This window comes from Natrix helvetica, assembly GCF_964273705.1.
Source record: "Natrix helvetica genome assembly, chromosome: 4".
In the NCBI taxonomy this organism is placed as follows: domain Eukaryota; kingdom Metazoa; phylum Chordata; class Lepidosauria; order Squamata; family Natricidae; genus Natrix; species Natrix helvetica.
In genome coordinates this window covers 23,005,936-23,032,854 of record NC_138550.1, presented here as the reverse complement: position 1 = coordinate 23,032,854, position 26,919 = coordinate 23,005,936, and the positions used below count along the sequence as shown (strand labels likewise).

The window sequence follows — 26,919 nt, the reverse complement described above, 5'->3', positions numbered from 1 at the left end:
TCCACCACTGAAGTGGGACAAGACTGTACAGTAAATAAACAATAACACTTCTGTGCTGAAAAATCAAAGATCTATAATACCCCGACTAGAAGATTCCGGAAAACCTGAGCTAATGAACGTTAAGAATTATTCATTTGGCTTCAATTAATCTATTTCTACTAAATTGCAATTTATATTGCTGAATTTATAAAGAAAAGATATAGCAATTAAGTAATATTTGATGTTGAAAGTGGAAGGTCTAGCAGGCACTTGGCTGTTGACTATAAATAATGTTATAATCAACTTGTCAACAAATAAAGGATTACTGCTACAAACTAACACAATCAGGGGCTCATAAAACAAGATTAATAAGACATTTTTTTAAAAATAGCAAATGGCATAAAAACATTTGTTTGTCAAGATTGAAATATCATTCACTGTTAGTCTCAGGAATCCAGCTCCGCTCCCTAATCTTCTCCTAAAAATTTTAAGCATTTTAATATCCTTCCTAGTTTAAAATATCTAGGAAGCATTAAAGAAATATGAATTCTGTATGACTTACTCAGATGTTGGAAGTGGATCTTCTAAGAAATAAGGATCCTGCATAGCCTGTTCTGAGGTAATTCTCTTTATTGGGTCCATAGTAAGCAATTTCTGTAGCTAAGTACAATTAAAACAGAAGATCTTCACTGTTGTCAAACCCAGAAAATATTCCACCATTCTGTGAATATATGCATCTTCAGAATCAACAAGCCATCGCTGTCATCCTATATACCTTGCATACAGAAGATCCTAAGTCCAGTCCCCAAGATCTGCCTGAAACCCAGGACAGCCATGGTAAATCAACCAATAAGATGGAATTTTTCATTCCCCATCTGAAGGTAAACAGAACCAATGTTCTGAGGAGAAAAGCTTGTCTCCAGTTGTTTACAGATAAAATTTGGACCTAGGCAAAACTGATTGCTTGTTATAAGGTACAAATGAACAAAGATACAGTTGCTCAAAATTTACATCTGAAGATTTCATTTTCACTGCTCTTTTTTTGCATAATCTCATGCTTAATAACCAATACCTGCAAATAAGTATATTTATGAAACTCATATCAGGGGCACTTCTGATTACTTTTCTAAGGTTTCCATCACTTTGAAGTTGAAAGCAAATGCATTTAACTCTATCATAAATGCTCTTCTGCGGATGCAATGAAAAGCACTTTAAACATCTCATATGATTCTTTTTGGAAATTATGTCGGAGTTCATTCCTGAGTGATCTGTTATGAACTTACCAAATGGAATGCTTTACTATCCGGCTTAACTTTATGTTTTTCCATATATTTGATAAGGCTGCAGTTGGTATATCTGAAAGAAAATACTGGTTCATAATAATCCTGACATTAAACTGAAGATAACATTTGTATAAGGGGGTGTTATAGAAGGTAGTAGAGCTGGCCTCATTCAGTTTAATTGCTATGAGCAGTTTATCTGTATTTCAAAATGATTCCAGAACTCTGTGGAAGAAGCCTGAGGATGCACATTCCTTTATATGTGCCACATGGAAATGGCTTCCCATATCACACACACACACACAAAACCAAAAATGAAAAGTTGTTAGCAGTTATTTAATACTTTTCCATTTCTGGAAGTGAGGCATTTGATAATAGTTTCTAAAACTTATCAAAGCCAAATCTTTACATTTTATATCTGCAAGGTAAAAAATTATACTTTTGTATGCAACAATTAATGTCTTATTAAATCAAAATAGTTTCAAAGTTATACAGATAGTTGGCTAAGCAGATGTTATACTCTGATTTGTGGGGTAAGCTCCCTTCTGATCTTTTGATCAGCCTTAATATACAGATCAGTGTTTCTCAACATTGACAACTTTAAGATGGGTTGACTTCAACACCCAGAATTTCCCAGCCTATCCTTCCTACCTTCTTGACTGCTATTCTGCTTACTTTGCACTGGGCTTCTATAGAAACTATACAGATCTCAATACTACTGTTTCCAAAGTACACATTTATCTCCAATTTTTGGGTTTTTCAACAAGAACATAAACCATCTTTGTTGTGGTATCAAGGGGAAAGCCAATCATCACAGAGTAGAAATAAAGTTTGCCAAAAAAACAATTTAATTATTATACAAATTCATGAAGTTGTAGCATTGTCAACATTTCTTCACAAAACTTACGTATTTCTTCTGAAATCTTTCATTAAAGTTGAATGTTCAGGCATCTTTTTAATATCTTCCCAATCTTTATCTATGAAGTGAATAGTATAATTTCATCTTTCTTAATACAGAGCTAGGATATCATCACTTAACCACTGAAAAGTGCCATCTTCTCTCTCTTCTTCAAATGCATAAGCTTTGCTTTCTTAGTTTTCACCCTTGGTGAACATCCTCTTCTCATAGTTTTTATTAACACAAGGGCATGAATCTTCTTTTGTTACTTATTTACATTGCATACTTTGCCTTATTAAAAAAAACACTAAATACTTTACAGTAAATAAACAATATACAGGTAGTCCTCGACCTAAACAGTTCATTTAATGACCATTCAAAGTTACAATGGCACTGAAAATATGACTTGGCCATTTTTCAGTTACGACCTTTGCAGCGTCCCCATGATCATGTGATCAAAATTCAGATGCTTGGCAACTGGTTCATATTTATGACTGTTGCTGTGTCCCAAGGTCATGTGATCACCTTTTGCAATCATAGACAAGCAAAGTCAATGTGGAATCCAGCTTCACTTAACAACCGGGTTACTAACTTATTGTGAGAAGCAAGCTTTTTGAAGACCAGTGTTAGCTTAGCTTATGGAACATTGGGTGTGGGAATTGCTTATTTGACTGGAGGTAATAAACTTCTTTATCGTGCTTTTGCTCAGACAAGAATTGGCAGAGTGGTTGATATCTATGGGGCTTCTGAACACGTATGTTTTTGGAACATTTGGTGAATTTCCATGTACTTTTCATATTGTATTTTGTGCACACAACTGTATTTTTGTATCCAGGTTATGACACATATGATATGTCATTTTGTGTATTTAAGGTGCGTCTATGTATCTTGTAGTTATTCTCATTTGGATGGGAATCCACTTGCGCAAGTGTAATAAAATAGATGTTTTCTGTTGGCCATAGTCTCCTTGACCATTTCTTTGATATGTAGAAAATATAACTGGGATATTTTTCTCATACTTATCAACTGCAGTGATCCACTTAACAGCTGAGGCAAGAAAGGTCGTAACATGGTGAAATGCAATCAAGACCTTTCCTCAACTGCTGATGACAAATGAACTACATCATGATGAATTGGGGAACTAATGTGATATTAGTTCCCGGGAGTTGGGTGGCATATACACTTAAACCTGAGCAATGACAAAATTTCTGTCAATTAATTACAAAAAGCCACACTGTTTGGATCTGCATATATACTATGCCAATACATCAGGACATCCCAATTTGTTTGGAATAATTAGATGCAAATGAAGGTCAACACCAGTAAACAATGGGGAGCTGTGATTTCATTTTGTTGCACATATAATAGCAATAATATATTTACTTTAGTATTGCTTTTTGTTTCATATCTACCATTTGCAATATATTAAAATATTCATAGTGATATTGCTTTAACCATTTGAAAACTAAAAAATAGGTGTAATTTACATGTATCAACAATAACAGAATATGTACCTGCAGGAAATCCCATTACATTGAATATTCTGTCCAGCTGATCATGATGATACGGATTACTAGTTTTTATATCCTCTTGTCGGCAGTGGAATATTGGCTCTGATGTTAGCAGCTCTGCAAATATACACCCTATCGCCCAAATATCTTTACAAAAAAGGAGGGAGGAAAATCAAAGAGGCATTTAAAAAAGAAACAATGATTTATAGATGTGCTCATGAAGAAATAAGCATACTTCCAAGCATTTCCAACTAACATTTCAATTGTGCTAGTATCAAAGATTTTCTTGTATTTTCATAGCGCTTATTGCAACTCTAGTTATAACAGAAGAATAGACAATTGCTCAACTAGGCAAGAACTAGTAAATTTGTAACCTGCATAATTAATGCATTATGTCACTTTGTCTTCTGTTAAAATATTAAAGCTCTCAAGAGAAAATTCTCAATTACAGCAAAAGGAAGATGTTTTAAAATGGTATTTTTAGATTCCCAATACTTGAAACTTCAACAATGTATCAAAAATGTAACAATTCCCTAAGGCGATTTCAAAGCTCGTATTTAAATCCTATGGGCTATAACTAATACAATACTACTATTTGCAAATTCTCAAAACTGGGCCAGAAAATGTTCAATCTTTGTAACAGATAGCACTATGGGGAAAGAGATCTATTATGCTTGATTTCATTCACTCATACAATTAGGTATAATTCATTACTACGCAAAATTAAACTAACTGGGGATAATTGCAAGCTTGACAAGATTTTATTTTTTAAAATAAAACTCTTTAGAAAACTTAGCAATCATAGCATAAGAGGTCTAATTATGGCTTAAGAGGCTATGGCTGAGAACATGAGTATGAGAATTCTCACAGACATGGCAATGAGCAATGCCCAACTCCAAGGATTTACAGTGCTATTTCTGTTCGTAAATAGGGTTCCAGATGTCATCAGATTATTCAGGACAGAAAAAAAATCTAGTTAGCTGCCTCCATACTGGGTGAATGGGGAACTTGATTTAAAGATAACTATCAGGTAGTTAGTTACCATTTAGTTTCACATAGTTAAAAAAATAATGAAAAAGACAAAATATTCTAAGAGTATTTGGAAGGGAAGTAAAGTAAGCAATATTGCCTAGTGTTATCTATAGTTATCTCTTTTGATAAATCAGTAAGCACGTCTAATTTCTTCATTAGAAATTATACAGTCTACCTTAGTAAGTTGCAGAAAAGCATACCAAAAATGATCAAAAATTTAAACCTGGTGACTTCCCTGTAGGTGAGAACTAGTGTATTTGTGAATTTGATTTTAGACTGTCATGAAAAGAGACAAAGTCTACAAAATCAGAAGTTATATCCAGGGAAAGGAAGTATTTTCCTTTTCTTTTGGAATATCAGAAATTATGATTTTGTAAGTGACCCAGAGTCATCTGGATGCTAATACATATAATAAAATAAAACAAAAATAAATGGTCATTCAATGAAATTATTAAAATCTATAGGACAAATGCATTTTACATAATACTTTGTAAGTCATTCTAGCAGAGACTTTGGGCATTACCTAAATTTGGATTAGGGGTGTCAAACTGGTGGCCTGCGGGCCAGATGCATCACACGCAGGCCACGCCCACACTAGCTTCGCGAAGGGTAATAACGTCACAATACATCACATGACAGCAACGTGACATCGTGAGTTTGACACCCATGATTTAAATGAAAGATAAAGTTGAGGGAGAATTCAGAAACACTTGGTATTAGGAGGTTTTTTTTTTTTTGTAATAATGTAATTAAAACTAAATATATTATTTTAGCTCTAGTAATCAGGCTATCAGAATCATCAAATCAATGGCTCCAAACATGTGCAAGGTGAATGCTTGGAGCAAGGACATTTTTGCCTTCACTATTCCCAATGAAGTAGTTTTACCTGCATTTGAGGGAACATACTAGTATTGTTTAGAAAAACTGAGGAAACTAAACACCAGCATCCAGTTTTTGTGGATTTGAATCACTTTGCTCTTAAATCTGGATTCAAAGCCAACAATCTCCTGTCCTTGTTCTATAACACAAACCAATTTAAGTGCTAAATGTTAGAAACATTTATTATCAAAACATGAAATATATCAACAAATTAAATAATGTTTTTGCTAATTAATTGTGGAGAACATGTCTAGGCAAATGAAAGAAGTCTGTATAAGATCTGGCATAGTCTTTCTATGCAAAAACAAATTAGTAAATCAGACTTAAATAATACGATATTCCTAATTCAACAATGACAATCACATTACTTACCAATAGCTTTGGTATAATGTCTTGCTCCAAGCAGTAATTCTGGAGCTCGATACCAGAATGTAACAACTACTGGATCCAAATCAGCTAAAGGCTTCAAAGGTGAATTAAATAGTCGGGCAAAGCCCATGTCAGCTGTAAAATGAGGAGGGAAATTAAATTTTAACGTATATGTTGCTTAATACAAACCAGTTTGAATTCAAATAGGCAGAAATCCTGTATAATTTTAGACATATTCAATTTATTTTGAAAGAATTGTACAGAATGTGTTGCATGATTAAATCATGCTAATTTGAACTCTTGATCATGCAGGATGTCACCCCATATTCTGATCAGTCCTTGGAAAGTTTGGAAATCTGGAACTGAATCACTGGGAAATGGCAAAAACATTTTAATGCATATAAAAATATTGATGCATGTTAGGACTGAAAATATTTCTAATACCAATTTATAACCTGACAGAAACAGTTCAATTTGTAGCAACTGGTAATAAGGCAACTAGCAAATTAATAGAATTTACTATTCAAAGGTAGCAGGATTCTCCTTAAGCTAGGACAGGGGTGTCCAAACTTGGGAACTTTAAGACTTGTGGACTTCAACTCCCAGAATTCCCCAGCCAGCTGGCTGGGGAATGCTGGCTGGGGAATTCTGGGAGTTGAAGTCCACAAGTCTTAAAGTTCCCAAGTTTGGACACCCCTGAGCTAGGAAAATAACACATCTGAATTCCTGGTGTTCCTGGTTCACTTAGCTACCTAATTCTTCTCCACTTTGATGGATTTATCACATTAAAATAAACTATGCTCGCATGTATTTAAACAGCAAGAGATTGGTAAAATATACCACTTGCATAACAAAACTATTGCTGCAGCTAAGTGCAAAAATAATGCATTTTTCAGTAGAAATTCCAGTAGAGCTGAGAATCTGAGTTTGCATTTATAGGGCACACAACAAAAAAAGTTTTTTAAAAAATACGAAACCTAAGAATGTTCCAGGAGGAAGGTATCAAATTTTTGGATATTCATTAGAAAAAATTCCATCATTTGCTCTACAATATTAAGGCTTCTTTAACTATATGGAACCCTATTTATTTATTATATTTCATTTAAAAAAATTAATTTTGTTCTGCATTAGACAATGAACATTTAGCTGTTGAGAAAAATGAATGTTGATAGATCACTTTTGGCTCCATAGAAAATGGGGAGGAAGGGAAAGATAGTGTCCGAATATAAACATCTGAATTTTTCTTTAAAAAAAAATTAAACCACAAAAGATAACATGATTATTGTTTATCAATCCTCAGCTTTATCACACTTTTGCAAGACAAACTTGCTGTTAATGGCATTGGATGGCTTAACAGAATTGGAAGAAATGCTTTTTAAAATCCAATACTAATGTGTAAAAACTGTTTGGGGAAGCAATCGTATTTTTCAGAATTTTGTAAATAGTTCATGCTTGCAAGAAAAGTAGGTGTCAACATCACTGCGATTAATGCTAAAAATGCAATCCGTCCTCTGCTATTAGACAATCATGTTTTACTGACAAGAGGACTTAAATCTGTTAATGTTAGTATAATTATGCATTTACAGATCTAAGTGGAGTGTTCAATACTGACCTAATTTCTTTCTAACGGAAACATACATTGGTTTCAGAGAGGACCAGCTATTTTAACAGACTTCTGTTCAACAGTCTCATCTAATTGAGATCGTGTAACTTCCCTGTAAATTCATCTTAGAAAAGGGATTTAGAGAAAGGGAAATTAAGTATATTTAAATGTTCTACAATAAAGTCTGTATATATCTGCTTAAAGATCCAGGATGCACATTAGGCATTTGCTGATGCACATGCACTCAGGACACTGACATGCAGTCATAATATGTTTGGTTATAACATGTTGTAAGTTTTACTATAGATGTTTTAATATTTTAAAAGAACTATTTAAATAGAATATAGAATTTCTATATTACAAAAAGCAGTTCTACCACAAATAAAAATGATATAATTTTCACAGCTTTTTCCTATTAAAAAGCATGCTTCCTATGATTGAGGATTTATCAATATTTGCATGAGTACTTTTCTAACCATGACTGTTAAATTTATTATAAAATGTTAACACCATTGAGGAAAATTATAACATTTTAAATGAAAACAGGGCCCAATTTAGGTTCTCCCAGCCTATAACCTGCTCTAACACTGTCCAACATGAACATATGTTACCTCTCTTCATTTGATCTGTGATCTGGTAGATTTTAACGATAAAAGTATTGACCTATGAACTGTTAGAACATTCTGTCTTAAATGCTACACTGGGACTTATCAAAGATGTAAACATACCAATTTTTACTCTTCCTCGCTCAGGACCTTCACCCATAACTAAAATATTAGCAGGTTTCTGTGGAAAAAAAAATAAATACACAATACATATACCAAAGTAAACCTAAACATTTGTGGCTGAAATTAGCTTTATTTTCCAATTTTAAATCAAAATGCAGTGGAATATTAAAAGTGATAATGCCTGTAAATTATTAGTTTGCTGTAAGGCTACACAAGCAGCCAAATAATTTCCTTCAGAATTTTTTCCACCTCTTTCAAGTGTCCTCACAATCATCAGATGGGAAGCTATGTTCCAGAACACAGAGAAAAATGTGTCGTTTCTCCTGCCTCTCTATCAACATTAGCCAAATACAGAAAAGCAATGCACGTTTCCTCCCAGAAACAATGTAAATATACGGTGCAATATTTTATATAGAACTATATAGTATTCTAAAATTAATTTAATATTTCATTTTTGGAAAAACGGGTGCTAGTTTGGATTTTAAAGGCTTATTTTATGGAGTTTGTTTTTCTTCTGTTTTTTAGTTTCATCCACTTGCCCCAATATATTTTCTTTGACAATATTTTTAGAAATTCTTGTAAACAACTTGTGCAATTGCTTTTGAAGTATTACAAAGCTATGCCAATATTAAATTGCTATTTTCTTATTAAAACGTTGCTAAATCTATTAAAAAACCAATAATAATTGGATTATATTGGTCCTAATGGTGTATATTCTGTTCATATTTTTATCTTGGAAATCAGTTTAAAGAAATGATTATTGGTCATTCAAGTAATCTGCCAGGAAAAGACATAACACCTTGAAATACACTAATATTTCAACATGCATGAATATTGAGGTAGCTCTATGGCAATATATGAATTTTAAGATCCATATTAACAATTAAAATGTTTAAAAATATATATGACAATAATAACATTACCTTTGACAGGAAAAGGTATACAACTTATTTGAAAAGGATTATTTATGACTGCATACTTATGTAGATATTCATAGAAAGCTGTAGATATGTGTTCATACCTAAAAACTGATGGTAATTATCACAAGGCACTATTAGGCTATGCAGCTCTAATAGTGACTGATATAATTATTTTTAAAAAAATCCAAGAAGAATACGTAGAATTGCCTTCCTACACCAGTTGAGGAAATAATAGGTCTTTGGTATTCCCTAAACCTGATTGTTTTCTTGCAGATATTTCATTATCCAGATTAGGTAACATCATCAATGCTACCGGTAGTAATACTAGTATTGATGATCTTACCTAGTTTAGCTAATGAAACATCTGTAAGAAAACCAACAGGCTCAGAGAACATCAAGGACCCCAAACTTCAACTCTCAGCTATTAATATTATCCTTTTTATAAGGATAAAAATATCTAAACGTAAAATATTAAAGTTAAAAAAGCTTTAATTTTTAAAAGTCTGTATATTGGCGTCTACCATTGTCATCATACCAATCTTACGATGTAATTATTTCCATGTGTTGGAAAATTATTTTGAATTGCTCATTCATACTATTTCTATGCATAATTTTCATCAAGTTCATAGAAATGGATTTTCCTTCCATTTTAAAAATTGAGAAAACAAATATAAACCTTCTGAGTGATTAGTTAAGTATAAAAACCACAAAAGACTTTGTGACATCTAAGTGACTGTTCCATATTCTTTCAGATGCAGGCATAAAATATTACTTTCTGTCAGATTTATTTAATCACCAGACGTAAAGTTGGATGAGGAAAACATCATAAACAGTGAGAATTATAAACAAATGAAATACACATGGAAGTCTCAGTTACTTATTACCAGTAATCATTCATAGAACAATGGCAAAACTGATTTACATATGTCATGAACACCCAGAAAACTGCTATTTTGTGTTCTCTGAAAACTTTTGGTCCTCTAAATTTATATATTTACAAGCAACAAAATTACATAGCTATATATCAAAAGGGGTTTTGAGGAATTACTGAAAATGGTTCTAAAGTACTTCCTAACAAGGTATTCTGAATGTTTTCATAAATTTGAATACAGGAGTACAAAAAGTTTCATTTAGATTAGAAATGAATAATCCTGAAAAAAATGTCAGAGCTTCAATGGCAAATTATTTAATACTTAATTATTTATAGAGAGATATTAGTTGTTTTCTTCCACATCCCCAAACTCAAATGACACTGATTGTGTACATGCTGGGTTAGAAATAGACAATAAATAATTAGGGGTTATCTTCAGCAGTAATTCAACAACAATATTACACTGAACAACTACGCCATATGCAAAGATATGACATTATTCAGATGATTAATTTCTCCCTTCAGGAATAAAATAGTTAATTTGATTTTATTTTCAAAGCCTCCAAATAATTTAATAATTTCTTCTGCACTGCATACGCATCATTTCTAGCTCTTTTTGCTATTCTATTTTAGCATAGTAAACAGATAGGCTTGCTAGAGTATTTTATACACGTTGTTATCTATAATGCCTGAGCTTTTCTGCATAAAAAGGCAAAGCCATACAAGGCATAAAGAAATCCCCAAAGCAAGATTTCCGTTTACAAGCAGACTTACATGAAATCTAAATTTATATACAGTTCTATAAAACCACAGATTATGCTTACAGCTATTTCCAAACAAAACTCATTAACTAATTGAAAGCAAAATCTGGATTCAATGCAAAGCAAAATAAACATAAAAACATAAATAGATCCTCCTCTGTGCCTTGGATGCCAAACAAACATCAAGAACCACCGTACTATTTCTTTTATATCCTATAGTGCTGCCCAGGTTATGATTATGAATGACTTCTGAAATATGCATTTACTATTTACCATAACTTGATTAAATAGTCTTTGTTACCCACTCTCTTGCTTAAATATTACTGTGTCCTTACTTTTAGTTTATTTTGTGTAAGCCTATTTTACTTAATTGCAAGAAATATGATGAAGAGTAATGCCCTTATCATGGCCACAGCTCTCTTAAAGGTAATCCAGATGCCTATAGGGGCTGAGACACAAATTGAATGTTCAGATTTCGATGAAAAATGTATTTCATTGAAATCTGATGAATAAAATAACTTGGATTATTTGAAGTTGGATTCTTCCTGGGGAATTTCTATAGAGTCAACTGAGGAAAACTTGTCTACTTTCCAGAAGAGGATGGAACCTATGAGTCTTGAAGAAATGGACAGGATCCTCAGAGATTGGGCGTTGGTTCTTACCTGATACGCTCATTCTCTGTTGAAGTGGAGAGAGCAGCCAGAGTGGGTATACTCCGTCCAGTAACCAATTGGACTGAATCTACACTTACAGTTTCTTATTGCCTCCTCCTTTAGGTACTGAGTATGTAATTATGTTTGTACTTTCTATTTATTTATGTGTTTTTTCTGACTGTACACCGCCCCGAGTCCCTTTGGGGAGAGGGGGTGGTATAAAAGTCCAAATAAAGTAAAGTAAGTACGATGTCATCGGGCCCTTGTGGCTCCTCCCCAGTTCAGACGAAGGAAAACTGAAGACTCAAGTTAGAATTGTGAGCAAAAGCGTACATGTGTCAAGTCCATATCCTCTGATTCTCTCTCTCTCTCCTCCGCACAAAACTGTTCTGAATTGTGTGACACACACCAGGGTGGGGCTGGCTGCTGTCTCCACTGCAACAGAGAATGAGTGTATCAGGTAAGAACCAACGCCCATTCTCCTGTGATCGTGGAGACAGCAGCCAGACCGGGACGTACCAAAGACTGGGCTGTCCACTAGGGTGGGGATACTAAACAAAGTCCGTTAAGGCACAAGCACTTGTTGCAGCACCCTGCACCCAAAAGCTGTGTCAGCCTACGCATACTTGTCTAACTTGTAATGACGTATGAAGACCGTCGGAGATGCCCATGTGGCTGCCCGGCAGACTTCTTCCAATGTGGCTTGCGTGGACCAAGCATCAATTGTTGCAGCACTACCTGTAGATTGGGCTGTAATGTTTAGAGGAACCTGCAAGGACTGAAGTTTATAAGACAGTTTAATACAGGCTCTGATCCACCGCCCCAGACTCAACGACGAAGCCTTGTTATCCAAGATGTTCCACAAGATCCCTTTCTGCTTGAGTCGGAGACCTGAACAACAGGAGGATATCATCCAGGTAGCAGAGAATCCGAACTGGAGATGACCTGATGTGGGTGGCTAGGGAAGCCAGCACCATGGTGAATATCCTGGGGGCCAAGGACAGTCCGAAAGGAAGAGCTTGGTACTGGAAGTGCCTCCCCCCTAAGAGAAACGGAGATATTTTCGGTAGTCTATGAAGATGGGAATATGAAGGTAAGCTTCTGTCAAGCCCACTGATGTGAGGAAGTCACCTTTCCTGCCTCCCTGTAGCCTGAGAAGTAGAAGCAGAGGGATTAGGTTGTTGAGCAGCTGCAGATTTATGCTTGTGGCTATGAGATGGAGCAGGTTGGCGGCGCTGTTGTAGGCCAGCAGCCATGACCTGTTTGATGATTTCAGCAATGATGGTTGCCATATCTGCAGGAGAGGTGTACATGGCTTGGGGAATCCCAGAACCATGCGCAACAGGGAGGGAAGCCTGCTCAAAGGTGCGTTCCCTATTGAGAGGAACATTAAAGAAATTGCCTCTGTTGTCAGTTCTATAGAAGAGGAGGACTCAGAAGACAACAATTCCCCATCTGTATCTGCCAGTGAAGGGCAAGGGCCCATGGGAGGCAAGACAGGTGGATCTGGGGAGACAACCTGGAGACCCTCGGGAGGAGGGCTGGGCAGTGTGTCTCTTCGAGTGCCCAGAGTCAAGGAGCGCCTTGGAGAAACAGCTACGGAGCCGTAGATCATGAGCTGGCCGATTTGACTGCAAGGCAGGCTTCATGAGTGAACTCGTGGCCGCAGGCAGTCAGATGGTTGAAGAGAGGCAGCCTGGAAGCAGTTTTGAATTTCCCTCCAATTTGGTCAGAAGAAAAAATGATTTAAAAAGCCAATTTAAAGGGGAAAAATGGTAAAAAATCACCAATTAATGCTATAAAGCTAAAATTTGGAGGAGAGATCAATTCTCACTGCTAGTCCTCATTGGACTGAACTGGGGAGGAGCCACAAGGGCACAATGACAGCATAAGTGTAGACTCAGTCTAGTTGGTTACTGGACAGAGTAAACCCAGTCTGGCTGCTATCTCCACGATCATAGGAGAATTAGCTTTGCCCATTCTAGCTGGGAAAGATCTCTAAGAAAGTGATCAAGAAGTAATGATTTAATTTATCATTGATTATTGCCTTGCTTGCCTTGAAGGAGACAGTGGTTAAGTCCCAACTGTTAGATTCCAAAACTGGTAACCTGTAACCAAGGTTAAAATGAAGGCTGTATTGAAGGAGGCAGTACAGCAATTCTAGAGGGACCTGGAGAAAACAAGGTAGATCTTTCAGTAGATTAATAAAATACTGAACATGTTTCTAGATGACCTTTGGTCAGACCAAGATTGGATCTGATTCTCCTGGTCCTTCTTGATTTCTAAGGAGAATACAATATCACCAATAATGTGGGACTTCTGGGAAGCCTATGGGCACTGGAAGTGAGAGCACTGTACTGGGCCAGTTCTTCTCCTTCTTCTGAAGTAGTTTCACTTGATGTAGGTAGGTGGAGAGAGATTTAGCCCAAGGCCTTTGCTATTCAGGATCTCTGTTTGATGTCAACAATAGGTTGCTAAGTGAGAACATCCATCAGCGTAGGCTAAAGCATTACCAGTATGCAGATGACACTGAGTTATACATACAATCCCCGCCTACATGAATAGGCAACACTGCATATCTCCTATCTATAGCTCCTATCTATAGATGGAAAGGAATAGGCTTAGGTTCAGGCCTACAAAGAGTAAGTGGTTTGCTTTCAAAGTCTTTCCAGTTTAAGGGATTTACCATCTTGAATTCTTGATGGGTTTGTATTTTCCCAAGGTGGCACTCTGAGACTCCAACTTAATGAACAAGATGGCAGCCATGGCCATGAGGATCTTTACAGAAATCAATCTTGCATTCCAGTGACAACCTTTCCTGGACTGGGAGATCTCTTAATCATTCATGTCTTAATAGCTTCCAGTTTGGAGAACTACAATATACTTCCTTTGATGATCACTTGGAAATTTCAACTGAACTAGAATGCAGCTGTATGAATAACTATAGGCTTTCCACATTTTGTCCATGTAGTATCTCTGCTCTTCCGTACAGCACCAGGCTACCACAGGGCTTCAAGGTGCAATTCAAGATGCTGATGGAGTCTTTCATAGCTTAGGATCTGGTTACCTATGGGACTTCATTTCCCTTGACATGTTTGCCTTACCATTAAGATCTAGTAGAATTGTACAACACGGTCATCTCTTGGGACTCAAGAAAAGCACCTCCTCTGAAACAGCATTCCCTAAGGCCCATATGGCTCCACCCCTGCTGTGCTTTTGTAAAGTTGATTAACGTGGGTTGAGATGATCCACTCCCTGATAGCACATCTTGATTTTATGACTGTGAATTAAAGCATGAGCTGGACAGAATTATTTCTCTGAATAAGACTGTACTCAAATCGATCAATCAATCAGCTGTGGTCTATGAATGGTCTGGTCTAAAGCTCTACTTTTTAAGGTTGTTTTAGATATACTAAAACATAGGAGGTAGACGGCACAAGGAACAGCCCTGAAGGACAAATAAAGAATGACTACCAAGGCAATAATAAGATAAATTGAGCATGGCTAAGAAAAGAACTTGAGAAAATGCCTCAACCAAGCCCCTCCCTAGATCACCTGAAGATAAAATGAGGGAGGGGGAAGCATATTCAACTTTATAAAGTTCTGTAATTATAGCTGTTACAATAAAACTCATCATATGGCATTGCTTTCTTAGTCGGGTCTATTTTGTAGGGCTGACACAGGAAATGTTACATCAGAATATGTATTGGCAGACACAGTTCAGCAAAATTCCATCTAATCAACTACCGTATTTTTCGGAATATAAGACGTACTTATCCCCCTCCCACCCTAAAAGAGGCTGAAAATAGGCATGCATCTTATACTCTGAATGTAGCCCCGACCACTTGCCAGCCTCCACCCTTCGGCTTCTGCATGTCCTCTCCCTGGGTGTAGAGATTGCCAAGATAATGGCGTGCATTTTTGGGCTCTGTGCCTCACGTTTTCAGCCTCTAAACACTCTGAGTCCTGTTCAAGGCTATAGGGATCGCCAGAGCACATTGTCGCTGATCACCACCTGCGTGCATCACGTTTTCGGCCTCCACATGCCCTGTTTCTGTCCTCTGAGTGTTGCGTTTTCGAGTGGCGTTTGGCGGCGATGTGGTTTGGTGATCCCCTCAGCCTTGAATGGCTCTCAAACGGAGCATTTGGAGGCTGAAAATACAAGGCACAGAGCCCAAAATGGCAACCTGGAAAAGCTGCTGCCTTGTCTTACCACTTCCACGCTTCGCCTGATTTAGTCACTGGAGCTCCCTCCGACGATCAGCTGAGATTTTGAAGCTGCTTATCAGCCCCAACGAGCAAGCTCACAACCAGTGAACTAGTGTGCTGAAGCTGACCAGGCTAAGGACGCTAGCCGGATGAATACCTGGTAGGCAGAGGCAGAATTTTATTTCTCCCATTTTTCTCCCCCAAAACTAAGATGCATTTTATACTCCGCAAAATGCAGTACTACAGGCTACTTCTGCTGACTGCCAGCTGCCTGCAATTTGGCAGTTCAAATCTCACCAGGCTCAAGGTTGACTCATCCTTCCAAGGTGGGTAAAACGAGGACCCAGATTGTTGGGGCTAATAGGCTGACTCTGGAAACTGCTTAGAGAAGGCTGCAAAGCACTGTGAAGCGGTATATAAGTCTAAGTGCTATTGCTATTGCTAATAAAGTAATCCTAATCCCATGCATGCCACAATCTTGTGTTAGAAACACCACAGAAAAATCTTGTTTGTGTTATTTGCTAGTAGTATTTTATATTATAAATCATATGGGATTGTTTTACTCTTTCTGAAAATAGTATTAAAATACTTATTATTTAAAATAAATAAAGCCTTCAAGCCCAAGCAGACTAAATTATAAATAATCTGCAGTACATATTATGTAATTCTTTAGGCAGTGAAAAAATGTCACAAGGATAACACCAATGATCCACCTTTGTAAGGTAGCAATTATTCCCACATTTCCAATCAACTCATCCAAAAAGTGGGTTAAAGAAATTCATTTAAAGATGAAAGTATTTTTTTACTGAAAGTGTAAGAGCATTAAGCTTTTATTCTAAGCGCTGCTGATTATTGATTGCAAGATATATCAATCCCTGGTAAGAAATTGATCAGTGGAAGCTTTGAGAAACTGTAGGAACATGAGGTATTATCCAAGATTTGACTGCTATTAGTTGATTGTTATTAGCTGTTTAGGTACAATTTAAATGACTGGTTTGAATCTCTCAAAAGTACAGCACATCAGTCTGCACATTTCACATGCAGATTTGATTTCATGTGCTAGCTGAAGCAGCAAGACAAACTAGAAACACTGCTTTGTTTAGGATTGTATGCAATTCAATACCCCTGACTTGTTTTCCCCTAGTAAGCAGCTATAAACCCACTTGATAAACAGGAATCTGTTATATTCAATTATATTGACACAGGAAGAAAGAACCAAGAAGCAGCAGTCTAAAAGTGTGCACAAAATTATCCATTGAATATTATTCAGTTCACCCTATTTTCAGATTTAATAAATCTAAGGGTGTCTAACTCCTGTGATCCCGGATGACGTACAATAGAAAAATGATAAACCAGGGGAAAAAAACCAAACAACATAAAACAACCACTATTGATGTACTGCTTCCCATTAGAACAGGAGTCCTCAACCCTTGGATCATGGTCTGTTCACAACTGCCGGTGCGAGTGGCAGGCCAGCCCGCACGCTCTACTTGTGCAAGAGGTGGGCCAGCATGCATACAAACATGTGTAGCTCAACGTGCGCAAGTCGAGCTGTGTGTGCATGCGCCAGCCGTCTGCTTCTGCAAGTTTAGTTGCATGTGCACATATGCCCACTGCACTGCTGGGTTCTTCTACCCCCCCACCCCCCCGGGACTGCCAAGCTACAAAGGTTAGGGATCACTGCACTAGTATTCTTCCCACCACGCTGCCAGAACCTATGAAGCTTTTTGGATGAGAAACATGTGCAAAGGTTCTCCTACCCACAACTGCCTAGTTGAGTCTAGGAGGACCTCTAGATTGTGCACTGGGTCTATCTGGGATAGTGTTGCCCCATCCAGAACTAGAGACAGAAGAACCTTGTCTCTGGAAGGTCCAAATATCCACAGCCACTCCATCTTGCTAGAGTTGAGTCAGAGCCCATTTTGCCCCATCCAGGCCTGAACAGCTCTTAAAACTGGGATAGGACATCCACAGCATCACTCAAGGGCCTGGAGTAGAGGTATAAAGCTTGGTGGAATTAGCATATTGATGATATACCCCCACAAACCGATGAAACATCTCACCCAGTGGCTTCAGCTAGGTATTAAATAGGAGAGGAGAGAGAACCAAGCCCTGAGCATGGGGTCATAGGGTTGAGAATGAGAGAATGAAATGTGCCCCAGAAATAAGATATCTGAGGCTCAATCCCCATGAGTGGCCTCTCTCCCAATTTCCATCCTATTTTTCTCTCCCTGTCATTACCTTGATTTTACGAAATGCTTATGTCCCTTCAGAGCCTTCCTCCTTCTCCTGTCCATAGCAATCTATGTCCCCACCTCACATATACAATCCAAATGAGGCTTTGCTGCTTAAGGTGCTTCAGCCTAGCAAATAGCAACAATGGACAATCAAGAAACCACTTCATCTTCTAATTACAATCATATATTGCTCAGTGAGTCTTTTCTCATTGGACTGTAGCTCATACAAACCTACATTCAAACATGCGCGTGCGCGCGCGCACACACACACACAATTCAGGGCTGACACGCATGAAGGAAAGCTGCTTCACCCTCTAAATCCTTCAACTAGACGTTAAAAACCCAGCATCTTCTGATAAGAATCCCTTTACTCTCAGCTATTGACATAGATTAGGCGGAGATGTCTACCCTAATGTATTCAAGTGGTGGAAAGGAGCTGCAGCTACAGGACCCTGGTACCAGTCTAGTCCTTTCCTGTATCCACCACAACAAAACCTCTCCGTATTATCCTAACAGGGAGGCCATCCATGTTCCAGTTCTGTAGATTTATCAATTCTAAAGTTTATCTTTTTATGCAGATTAGCCTGTTGGATACTACCCATGTTTCCCCGAAAATAAGACAAGGACTTATTTTCTTCTGACCTGTGAAATAAGCTCTTGGCATTTTCGGGGGGGGGTCTTATTATTTTTGAGGTGCAGGTAGCGGCGAGCGTGGTCACCTCATGGTTGCTGCTATGTTGCAATATTTTCAGGGAGGGCTTATTTTAGCACATGCGCTCAAAAGTCTGGTTGGGCTTATTATAAGGAGGAGGTCTTATTTTTGGGAAAACAGGATTGTTCGAAAAGTAATAAATTTGCAGTTGCGGGACTATATCATAATGAAGTCTGCAAGTCCCCTTGCAGCTGCCCAGGTGCAATTTGAGCTTATCTCCAAACATATTGAGAAATAGAAAACCTGTGTTGATAACATAGCTTTTCCTGCCTTGATTCAATATTTGCCAAATGCAATGGAGGTGCCTAGATGAACTGTGGCTGCCGATCCATTTCGCAACAGCCCAACATCCTTAAGTAGAACAAGTTGCTAATCTACACTATATTCAGAACTGATGAAAAAAGTTCTAACAAATTCATCCATTTATTACATTATTCCAGGGGCGTCAAACTCAAGGTGCTTAGATCTGGCCCGTGGGGCTGCCCTGGAATCAGTGAAGGACCAGCCCGTGGTGCCTCTGCCAGCGAAAATGGAGGTTCGTTTTCCCCGGCAGAGGGTTGCAGGACGCCATCACTGTATAAAACAGAGCCCTTGAGGGCCGCGCGCAGACCTCCCAAGCTCCATTTTCACTGGCAGAGGGCTGCAGGAGGCTGTTGCAGCTGAAAACGGAGCTTGGGAGCCTGTTTTCACTGGCAGAGTGCTCAGGCCACCACAGGTGCCCCTGACATTGAGATGGCCATGCCCACCCTGGCCACATACAACCTCCCCCCCCCCAGGTCAAACAAAACCCTGATGCAGCTCTCAATGAAATTGAGTTTGACACCCCTGCATTATTCAATGGGGGGCAAGGTAACAATAACTGCACAAAAAAAATATTTTGAAAGAAATAGTTTCCTTTTTCCATACTATTTGAACATAAAGTTCAAAACAAAAGGTGTAGCAGTAGAACATAAATGTAGGCTTCATTTTGAAGGCAACTTAGAATGAATTCCAAGAATAGTGTGTCAAAAGCTCTTCATAAAAGTTGGGTATTTTATTTATTAGCTATCATTTTTATGCCACTGAGTTGCACAACACTATATGCTGTACAAGGTGCAAGAATAACCCAATTATAAAAATCAGTATCGCGTTATCTATATAAGTATTTATCTTCAGCTACGAATTTCCTTCACCGAGAGGCCCATTGAAAAGGATTATTTTAACCCTCTTCTGAAAGAATAAAAGAGCAGGACCTAGCATGGTCTCAGGAGGATAGCTGTTACAGAGGGAGGGAGGCTGGCAATAAGGATATCATTCTCTGGGTCCTGACCCCGCTCATTCTAGATAGCTATTCGCAGCATTCTTTTTTTTTTGTCTAAATCAGTGTTTCTTAGCCGTGACAGCTTTAAGATGTGTGGACTTTAATTTCCTCTATTTCCCAATATAGCATGGTGGCTGGAGAATTCTGGGAGTTGAAGTGCAGATATCTTAAAGTTGCCAAGATTGAAAAACACTGGTCTTGATTTTGTAGAGTAGGCAGATTCCGGAGAAGATAGTCCCCAAATCAAGCATTTTTTTTTTTTTGCTTTAAGTTTGTAAAAGTTCTTTAGAAAATATGGCTTTTAGAGCATTTGTTTTACTTAAAACATTTTTGATAGTGTTATTCTAAACATTTCTACAAACATAAAGGCCAAGCATTCTCCTCATTCATACATGTGCACTGTCTGGAATTCAATGGGCAAGTATGTTTACGCTAATGCTCATTGTACATAAAGAAATGAGTTGCGATGTGAAAGCGATTTGCAGCAAAGGAAGAGCAAGTATTTTTAAATCAAGATTGACTTCTGGTAACAACATAGATATTTTCATAAAGTTTTAAATACAGTATTGGGTTATATGGGTTATGAGCATTCCCTTAGCGAATGTTCGAAGTTATGCGTTAAGCGCCCCTAGCGTTTACGAACAAGTCCCAAAACTACGAATCTTGCAGACCATGGCAGTTATTTGCCCTTATGCAGAGGCTCTGCAACATTTGTCCTGCACATTTTGGCCAGCAATGTGCCGGATAAGTTGCTGGATGCCCAAACAGAGCTTCTGGGGGCAGATTCGCCCCTCAAAAGCTCCATTTTGGTTGGCAATATACTGGACGAGGCCTGCAAAAACCTGAACGGAACTGCAGAGTGGTGCACACAGCTGAGAGGCCAAAGAGAGTGCTTGCTAGATTTTCACAAGGTAAATGACCTGGCATGGCGGCGGCGAAAGCAATTGTGGGGAGCATGAAGTGTTTCAGTGGGTCAGGGAAGCCGTGATTGCTCTTAGGCAGGTGGCCTGTCCCATCACTAGACCTCACCCACCCAACCTTGAAATACCTCGTGTGCACTTAATGGGCCTCACATTAGATTAGTGAATGCATGGGCAAAAGGAGGGAGTGATCCCATTCAAGATATGAGATTCACTCCCACAAATCCTTGGGTTACGAATAGAATGGAATGGCTCCATTACATTCATGGCTCAAGGACTACTTGTACTGAAGTGATTTGCCATTAATTTTCTTCAACCCAGTTTGTAACCCTGGGATTTACTATCCGAGTACTAAGAAGCTCTGACTATTTAAGTGTATGGTTTTCTTAAAAAAAAAAAAAATCAGATTAGATGCTGCACCTGCTGATAATTGGTGTTGGATCCAGGCAAGGAGGACATTTTTCTCAGGCAAAAAAATAAATCTTAATACCCAAACATGCACTGATGATAATTAATTCAGACAGAAAGCAAAGAGTGGACACTATACGAATGGCTCTTGAGCCCTGGTTCTAATTAAGTGTTGCCAAAAGCAAGAATGAGGACTACGCTCCAACTGCTAGAATGCTCCGCCAGCATAGTTTCAACCCATCTGGAGAATCTGATAGGGAAAGCCTAGACAGAGTTTTGGACTAATCCAATAAGGCAACATGTGTGTTCTCAAGAGATTCGCAGAAAATAAAAAAAAACGTAATTTAAGTAATTGATCAGTCAAATATGCAAGTTATACTGAATATGGTCCTACTCCTTACCTAGTAGGTTTTATGTTGTTTTTAAAAATAAAGAATGCCAAAGCAGCTATGCTGTTTCTGTTGCCAAATATCGAAAAAAGTGACATATGAAATAAAAACACATATTCAAATAGACGTTTGCCTGCTAAGTTAAACTTGAAAACAAACTGTGAATACTTTATATCTAATATATTGTGCAAAACATCATCACGAGATAAAAGTCTTATATCCATCTCTAATCCCCACTGTAGATCTACTTACCAAATCCCTGTGTAACACCCAGTTAGCATGTAGATAATGAATGCCATCTAAGATCTGATATAATAGAGATTTCACCATTCCCCGAGGTAACTGAACTGGCTTCTTGTTTGCCTTAGAAGCTCTGTGAAATTTTATTATGTGCTAAAAAACAAACATAATTAAGGAGCATGAGTGGAAACAGTTTGATACGTTTCATTATAGCCAAAATGTCTACTGTATTCATTACTGAGTTGGCATTTCTGAGATTAAAACAAGAAATACGTATATCACTTTGCAAGGGTTAAATCATCTTCCTTTTCATTTAATTTTATACTCATCAGCTGAATTTTGATCTTAATTTTTATATATCTACAGTATATCTATATCTCTCTATCTGGTACATTACAAACTATAAGCCAGTGATGGCGAACCTATGGCACGCGTGCCACAGGTGGCATGCGGAGCCATTTGTCAGGGCACGCGAGGCGCTGGCCTGTCAGCTGGCCAGCACGCATGCGCGCGCTGGCCAGCTAAGGTCACCCTTTTTTAAAGCCATTTTTCGCCCTCCCCAGGCTCCAGAGGCTTTATAGGAGCCTGGGGAGGGCGAAAACAGCCTCCCCCACCCCCCACCCCCGGACGCCCTACGGAGGCGTCAGGGAAGCCTCCGGATGGTCCCTGAAGCCTTCGGAGAGCTCAGGGGAGGCTGTTTTCGCCCTCCCCAGGCTCCAGAGGTTTTATAGGGGCACTATAAAATGGGGGGGGTCACGCCTGCAGTGCGTGCATGCGCACTGGGGGTCGTGCATTGCATGCACGACCCCCCTGCGCTCCCCCCACTTATGGCACGCGAGCCAAAAAAGGTTCGCCATCGCTGCTATAAGCCTTTCCAACAATACTTTCAAAGAATTGTTTCTAAATATGTACTTCCTGCACATCTAGAACAGGGGTGTCAAACTCAATTTCATTGAGGGCTGCCTCAGATTGTGTTTGACCTGGGGGGGGTGAGCATGGCCAGGGTGGGCGTGGCCAGCTCAACATCATTTGTGTCAGGGGCGCCTGTGGCAGCCAGAGCGCTCTGCTGGTGAAAACGGGCTCCCGAATTCCATTTTCAGTTGCGACAGCCTCCTGCAACCCTCTACCAACAAAAACGGATCCCAACCTCCGTTTTTGCTGGCAGGGGCACGGCAGGCTAGTCCCTCGCTGTTTCTAGGGTGCTAGAAACTTGGGCCAGATCTAAGCACCTCATGGGCCAGATTCAGCTCCCGGCCCTTGAGTTTGACACCTCTGATCTAGAAGATATGGCTATAATTACATTAAATAACAAGAAAACAACAACTGCACCAAGATCAGATTAAAATAATTTATTTCATAAGATGACATACGTTCAATGTTTTCAATAATGGTATAGATCTATTTTTTATGGATCTACAACCATTTCTCTACCAAAAGATGAGGATATTGTTATCTCCATGTAATGTACTTGATGAGGTACTTCTGACTTTCATACCATGTCTAAAAATCTGAAATATTTTAAACATTTATTTCTCTTTGTCCTTCCCTCCCACAAATGAGCTGCCATTTACTTTATCCAACTTGTGTTAATTTAGGGAAGGAAAAAAAATTCTTATCTGCTACATTGCCAAGTACCAATACTCTAAAAAACATCTTGTGAAATCTTTAAATATCTTATGGGAAAATGGGGAAAGTTGTTTTGGACTGCCAGCCACTTTGAAAACTGGATTTAATCCAAACCTATTTATTTAGAAACACACCCTTTCCAACATTTTTATACTCAACATTTATAGTGTTTACATTTAGAGTAACATTGAAAAGTATAGCGAAAAACTGATGACAATTGAGTGTCATGCTTAAATATAAGAATTATGTCTTTTCAAGTCTCATCATGGAGAGGTGTCCGTAACAGTTGTTGCAACTGCAAATTGAAGCTCTTATTGCTTAGTGCACGGGTGTCAAACTCAATTGTGTCACATGACATATTGTGGCGTTTTTTGCCTTTGCGAAGCTGGGGTGGCTGTGGCCTGCACATGACGCATCTGGATGCAAGTTTGAATCCCTGACTTAGTAGGGTAAGTAATACTGATGAACATGCAAAGGGGCGGGGCTTCGATTTGTAGCTGCACTTGCCATCTTATTGGCTAATCCACAAGCATTCTTACCCAAAGGTCATGTTCCGCATAGTCAAAAAGGAGCCATACTTTTCTGTCAGCATGAGACAGAAACACCTTTTGCAGAGAAATTACATTTGGATGCTTGAGTTCCCGTAACAGCTGTAAAACAAATATCATACACTAGAAAGATGTACAAACCAAAAATACAAATTGGCAATTCTTTTTATAACTTTAAAACAACTAAGCTTGTTTTTCAGGCTTAATCTGAAATCTTTTAATTCACAAAGGACCAAAAAAAGCAGTGTGGGATTCCTTTTAATTAAGGAATTCCCGACCAGGTTTTTAAATTGGACTAACAGCTGGGTCAATAATATCTCCCTTAGGATGCAGATAACACTAGTTAAATTTGAACTTGAAGGGAACTGCCACAATTTAAAAAATGATGCAACTTTAATCCAAAACTTAATGGCATAAGTAAATCGAATATACTTTGGGTACCTGGATCTTTTATGACTTATGCACATCAGTCACAGAACTGTAACTCAAGAATCTGACAAATTAAATTGCTCAGTATGTGATTCTTTATTAATCTGCAGGCTACAGATGGAGATATGCAAAGTGGTTTATTTCTTATATCACAAGTCATGCTTTACAATTATTCTTTTGTTCAATTCTCGATATTTATCTCTACATCTGGCAAATCAATTTGTTCCCTAAAAAAATGGACTTACAAAAATAGTAACTTTAAGCTGATTTAAGATTGCTACAGAATGCTTCGTAATTGAAAAGCCAGAGGTAGCACAGGTTTAAGAAGTCTCTTAGAAAAAAAAATCTGACCAATTAATGATAATTTACAAATAGCTGTAGTTTGTTACTTGACTTAGGACCTCAACTGAACCCAAACTTTCTGTTGTTAAGTGGGACATCTGTTAAGAGAGTTTTGCCCCATTTTATGACCTTTCTTGCCAAAGTTGTTAAGTGACTCACTGCAGTTGATAAGTTAGTAACCTGGTTAAGTCTATCTGGCTTTCCCATTGACTTTGCTTGTCAGAAGGTTGTAAAAGGGGATCACATGACCTTATGACACAGCAACAGTCATAAATATGAACCAGTTGCTAAGCATCCAAATTTTGACCACATGACTGTAAGGATGCTGCAAAGGTCATAACTGTGAAAAATGGTCCTAAGTCACTTTTTTTCAGTGTCGTTATAACTTTGAACAGTCACTAAATGAACCGTTGTAAGTCGAGGACTACCTGTGCTCCTGAACTAAAAATAGCATTATAATCTACTTTAAACAGACTTTTCCCCATCCTGTTGAAAAACAAGATGTATACTATCACAGTAACTGAATTAAAGTTAATATGAACACTAGTTTAGAACTGAAGTTACTTACAGCTATTTCTCTGCATGCAGACATAGAAATCCCAGTACCTTCTATTTGCTTCAGAGCATAATCTTTATCATCTTTCCTAAATATAGGGAAGAAAAAAATAGTACAAAATAGTACATTATAAATTCAAAAGAATTCTTATAAGCATCATTCTGGGTAACATTCTCAGTTAAATGTTCAAAACTATTTACATTCAAGTAAATGTTTGAAAAAAGATAAATGCTAGGAAGGTTCAATCAAAATATAATTTATATAATACATAGCCAAGATCCACATAGCTAGCTGGATTAGAGCATGACCTTTATATGGCACATTTACTTTATTTGCTGTGAATAAATATAAGTTGAACGTAACTGAATCTTTGAGAATAAGTTAACATTTGAGTACAAATTCCATGAAATAAACAGCTTGAAAATTATTTTTAAATATGCTATCAACAACTAGAAATAAAAATATAAGATACAGAATCTAACAAGCTAGACAAAACATATTACTTAATATACGTGTTTATGTATTTTCTTTGTATAAAACAATTTATCTTCCAAATACATCAGAAATTGATATCTCATCAGAAGAGCTAAAATGTAAACTTAAATATTTAACCTGAATGCATTAGACTATACAACCTATTTTCCTCTTTCAAAATATATATGATCTCTCCAAAACTGCCTTGACTGAATGACTTAGAAATAAAAACAAAATTATAGATGAAAGACTGATTTTGAAAACTAAAGTATAAAAATTATCTTAGCAAAATAAATGTATTTTTCCCATTATAGCAAACAACTTTTATAAGGACAACCATTTAACTTGACATAATGAGACATGAAATGTAATGCACCAGGGACAGGGAATGCAATCTAAAGGAAGCTATCCATCCATTTTGGGAGCTTTTTATGCCCAATCCCATTTCCTTCCTACATGTTCTCCATGTATGGCAGGGGTTCCCAACCCCCAGTCCATGACAGGCCCCGGTCCACGGCATGCCAGAAACTGGGCTGTGCAAACAAGTGAAGTACCATCTATGGGATTCAGGCAGGACATGAAACCACACACACACCCGATCCATGGAAAAACCTCTCTTCATGGAACTGGTTCCTGGTAGCCAAAAGGATGGGGGCCACAGACGTACAGTATATATACAACAGTCTGAATCTACAAATATTATATCTGATAACAATTCTGATACTTTCTACCAACACTACAAAGATGAATTAAAGGTTTAAAGGTTTCCCCCAGTCTACGCTGTCTTGAGAGATGTTTCCGCTATCATGTGGCAAGCATGAAAATGCAGAACACAGTAACCTTCCCACCAAAGGGGTATCTGTTTATCTTCTCCCATTTGCATGCTTTCAAATTGCTGTGGGTTAACAGGAGCTGGGATGAGTAATGGGAGCTCACCCTGTTGTGTGAGACTTGGGTCTCGAACCCAGGCTGTCAGTTTTTCAGCTGCTTGACTTAGCTTGATTGCTAAGCCATTGTACCATCACAAAGATGGATAGAAAGTTAT

The 26,919-nt window shown here is 37.9% G+C and overlaps 1 protein-coding gene across 2 annotated transcripts in view; it reads right to left on the bottom strand.

Annotated features, from left to right (window-relative positions):
• The window catches only part of CDK8 (cyclin dependent kinase 8), a 55,549-nt gene that overhangs the window by 13,590 nt on the left and 15,040 nt on the right, over positions 1-26,919 (bottom strand). For both annotated transcript variants that reach the window (XM_081950375.1, XM_081950374.1), the window contains exons 2-10: positions 25,413-25,488; positions 24,065-24,175; positions 21,912-22,052; positions 8,280-8,337; positions 5,952-6,083; positions 3,672-3,815; positions 2,167-2,236; positions 1,263-1,335; positions 542-639 (exon numbers count right to left, since the gene is read on the bottom strand). In XM_081950375.1, coding sequence (XP_081806501.1) covers positions 542-639; positions 1,263-1,335; positions 2,167-2,236; positions 3,672-3,815; positions 5,952-6,083; positions 8,280-8,337; positions 21,912-22,052; positions 24,065-24,175; positions 25,413-25,488 — 903 coding nt within the window. The remainder of the gene's footprint in view (positions 1-541; positions 640-1,262; positions 1,336-2,166; positions 2,237-3,671; positions 3,816-5,951; positions 6,084-8,279; positions 8,338-21,911; positions 22,053-24,064; positions 24,176-25,412; positions 25,489-26,919) is intronic.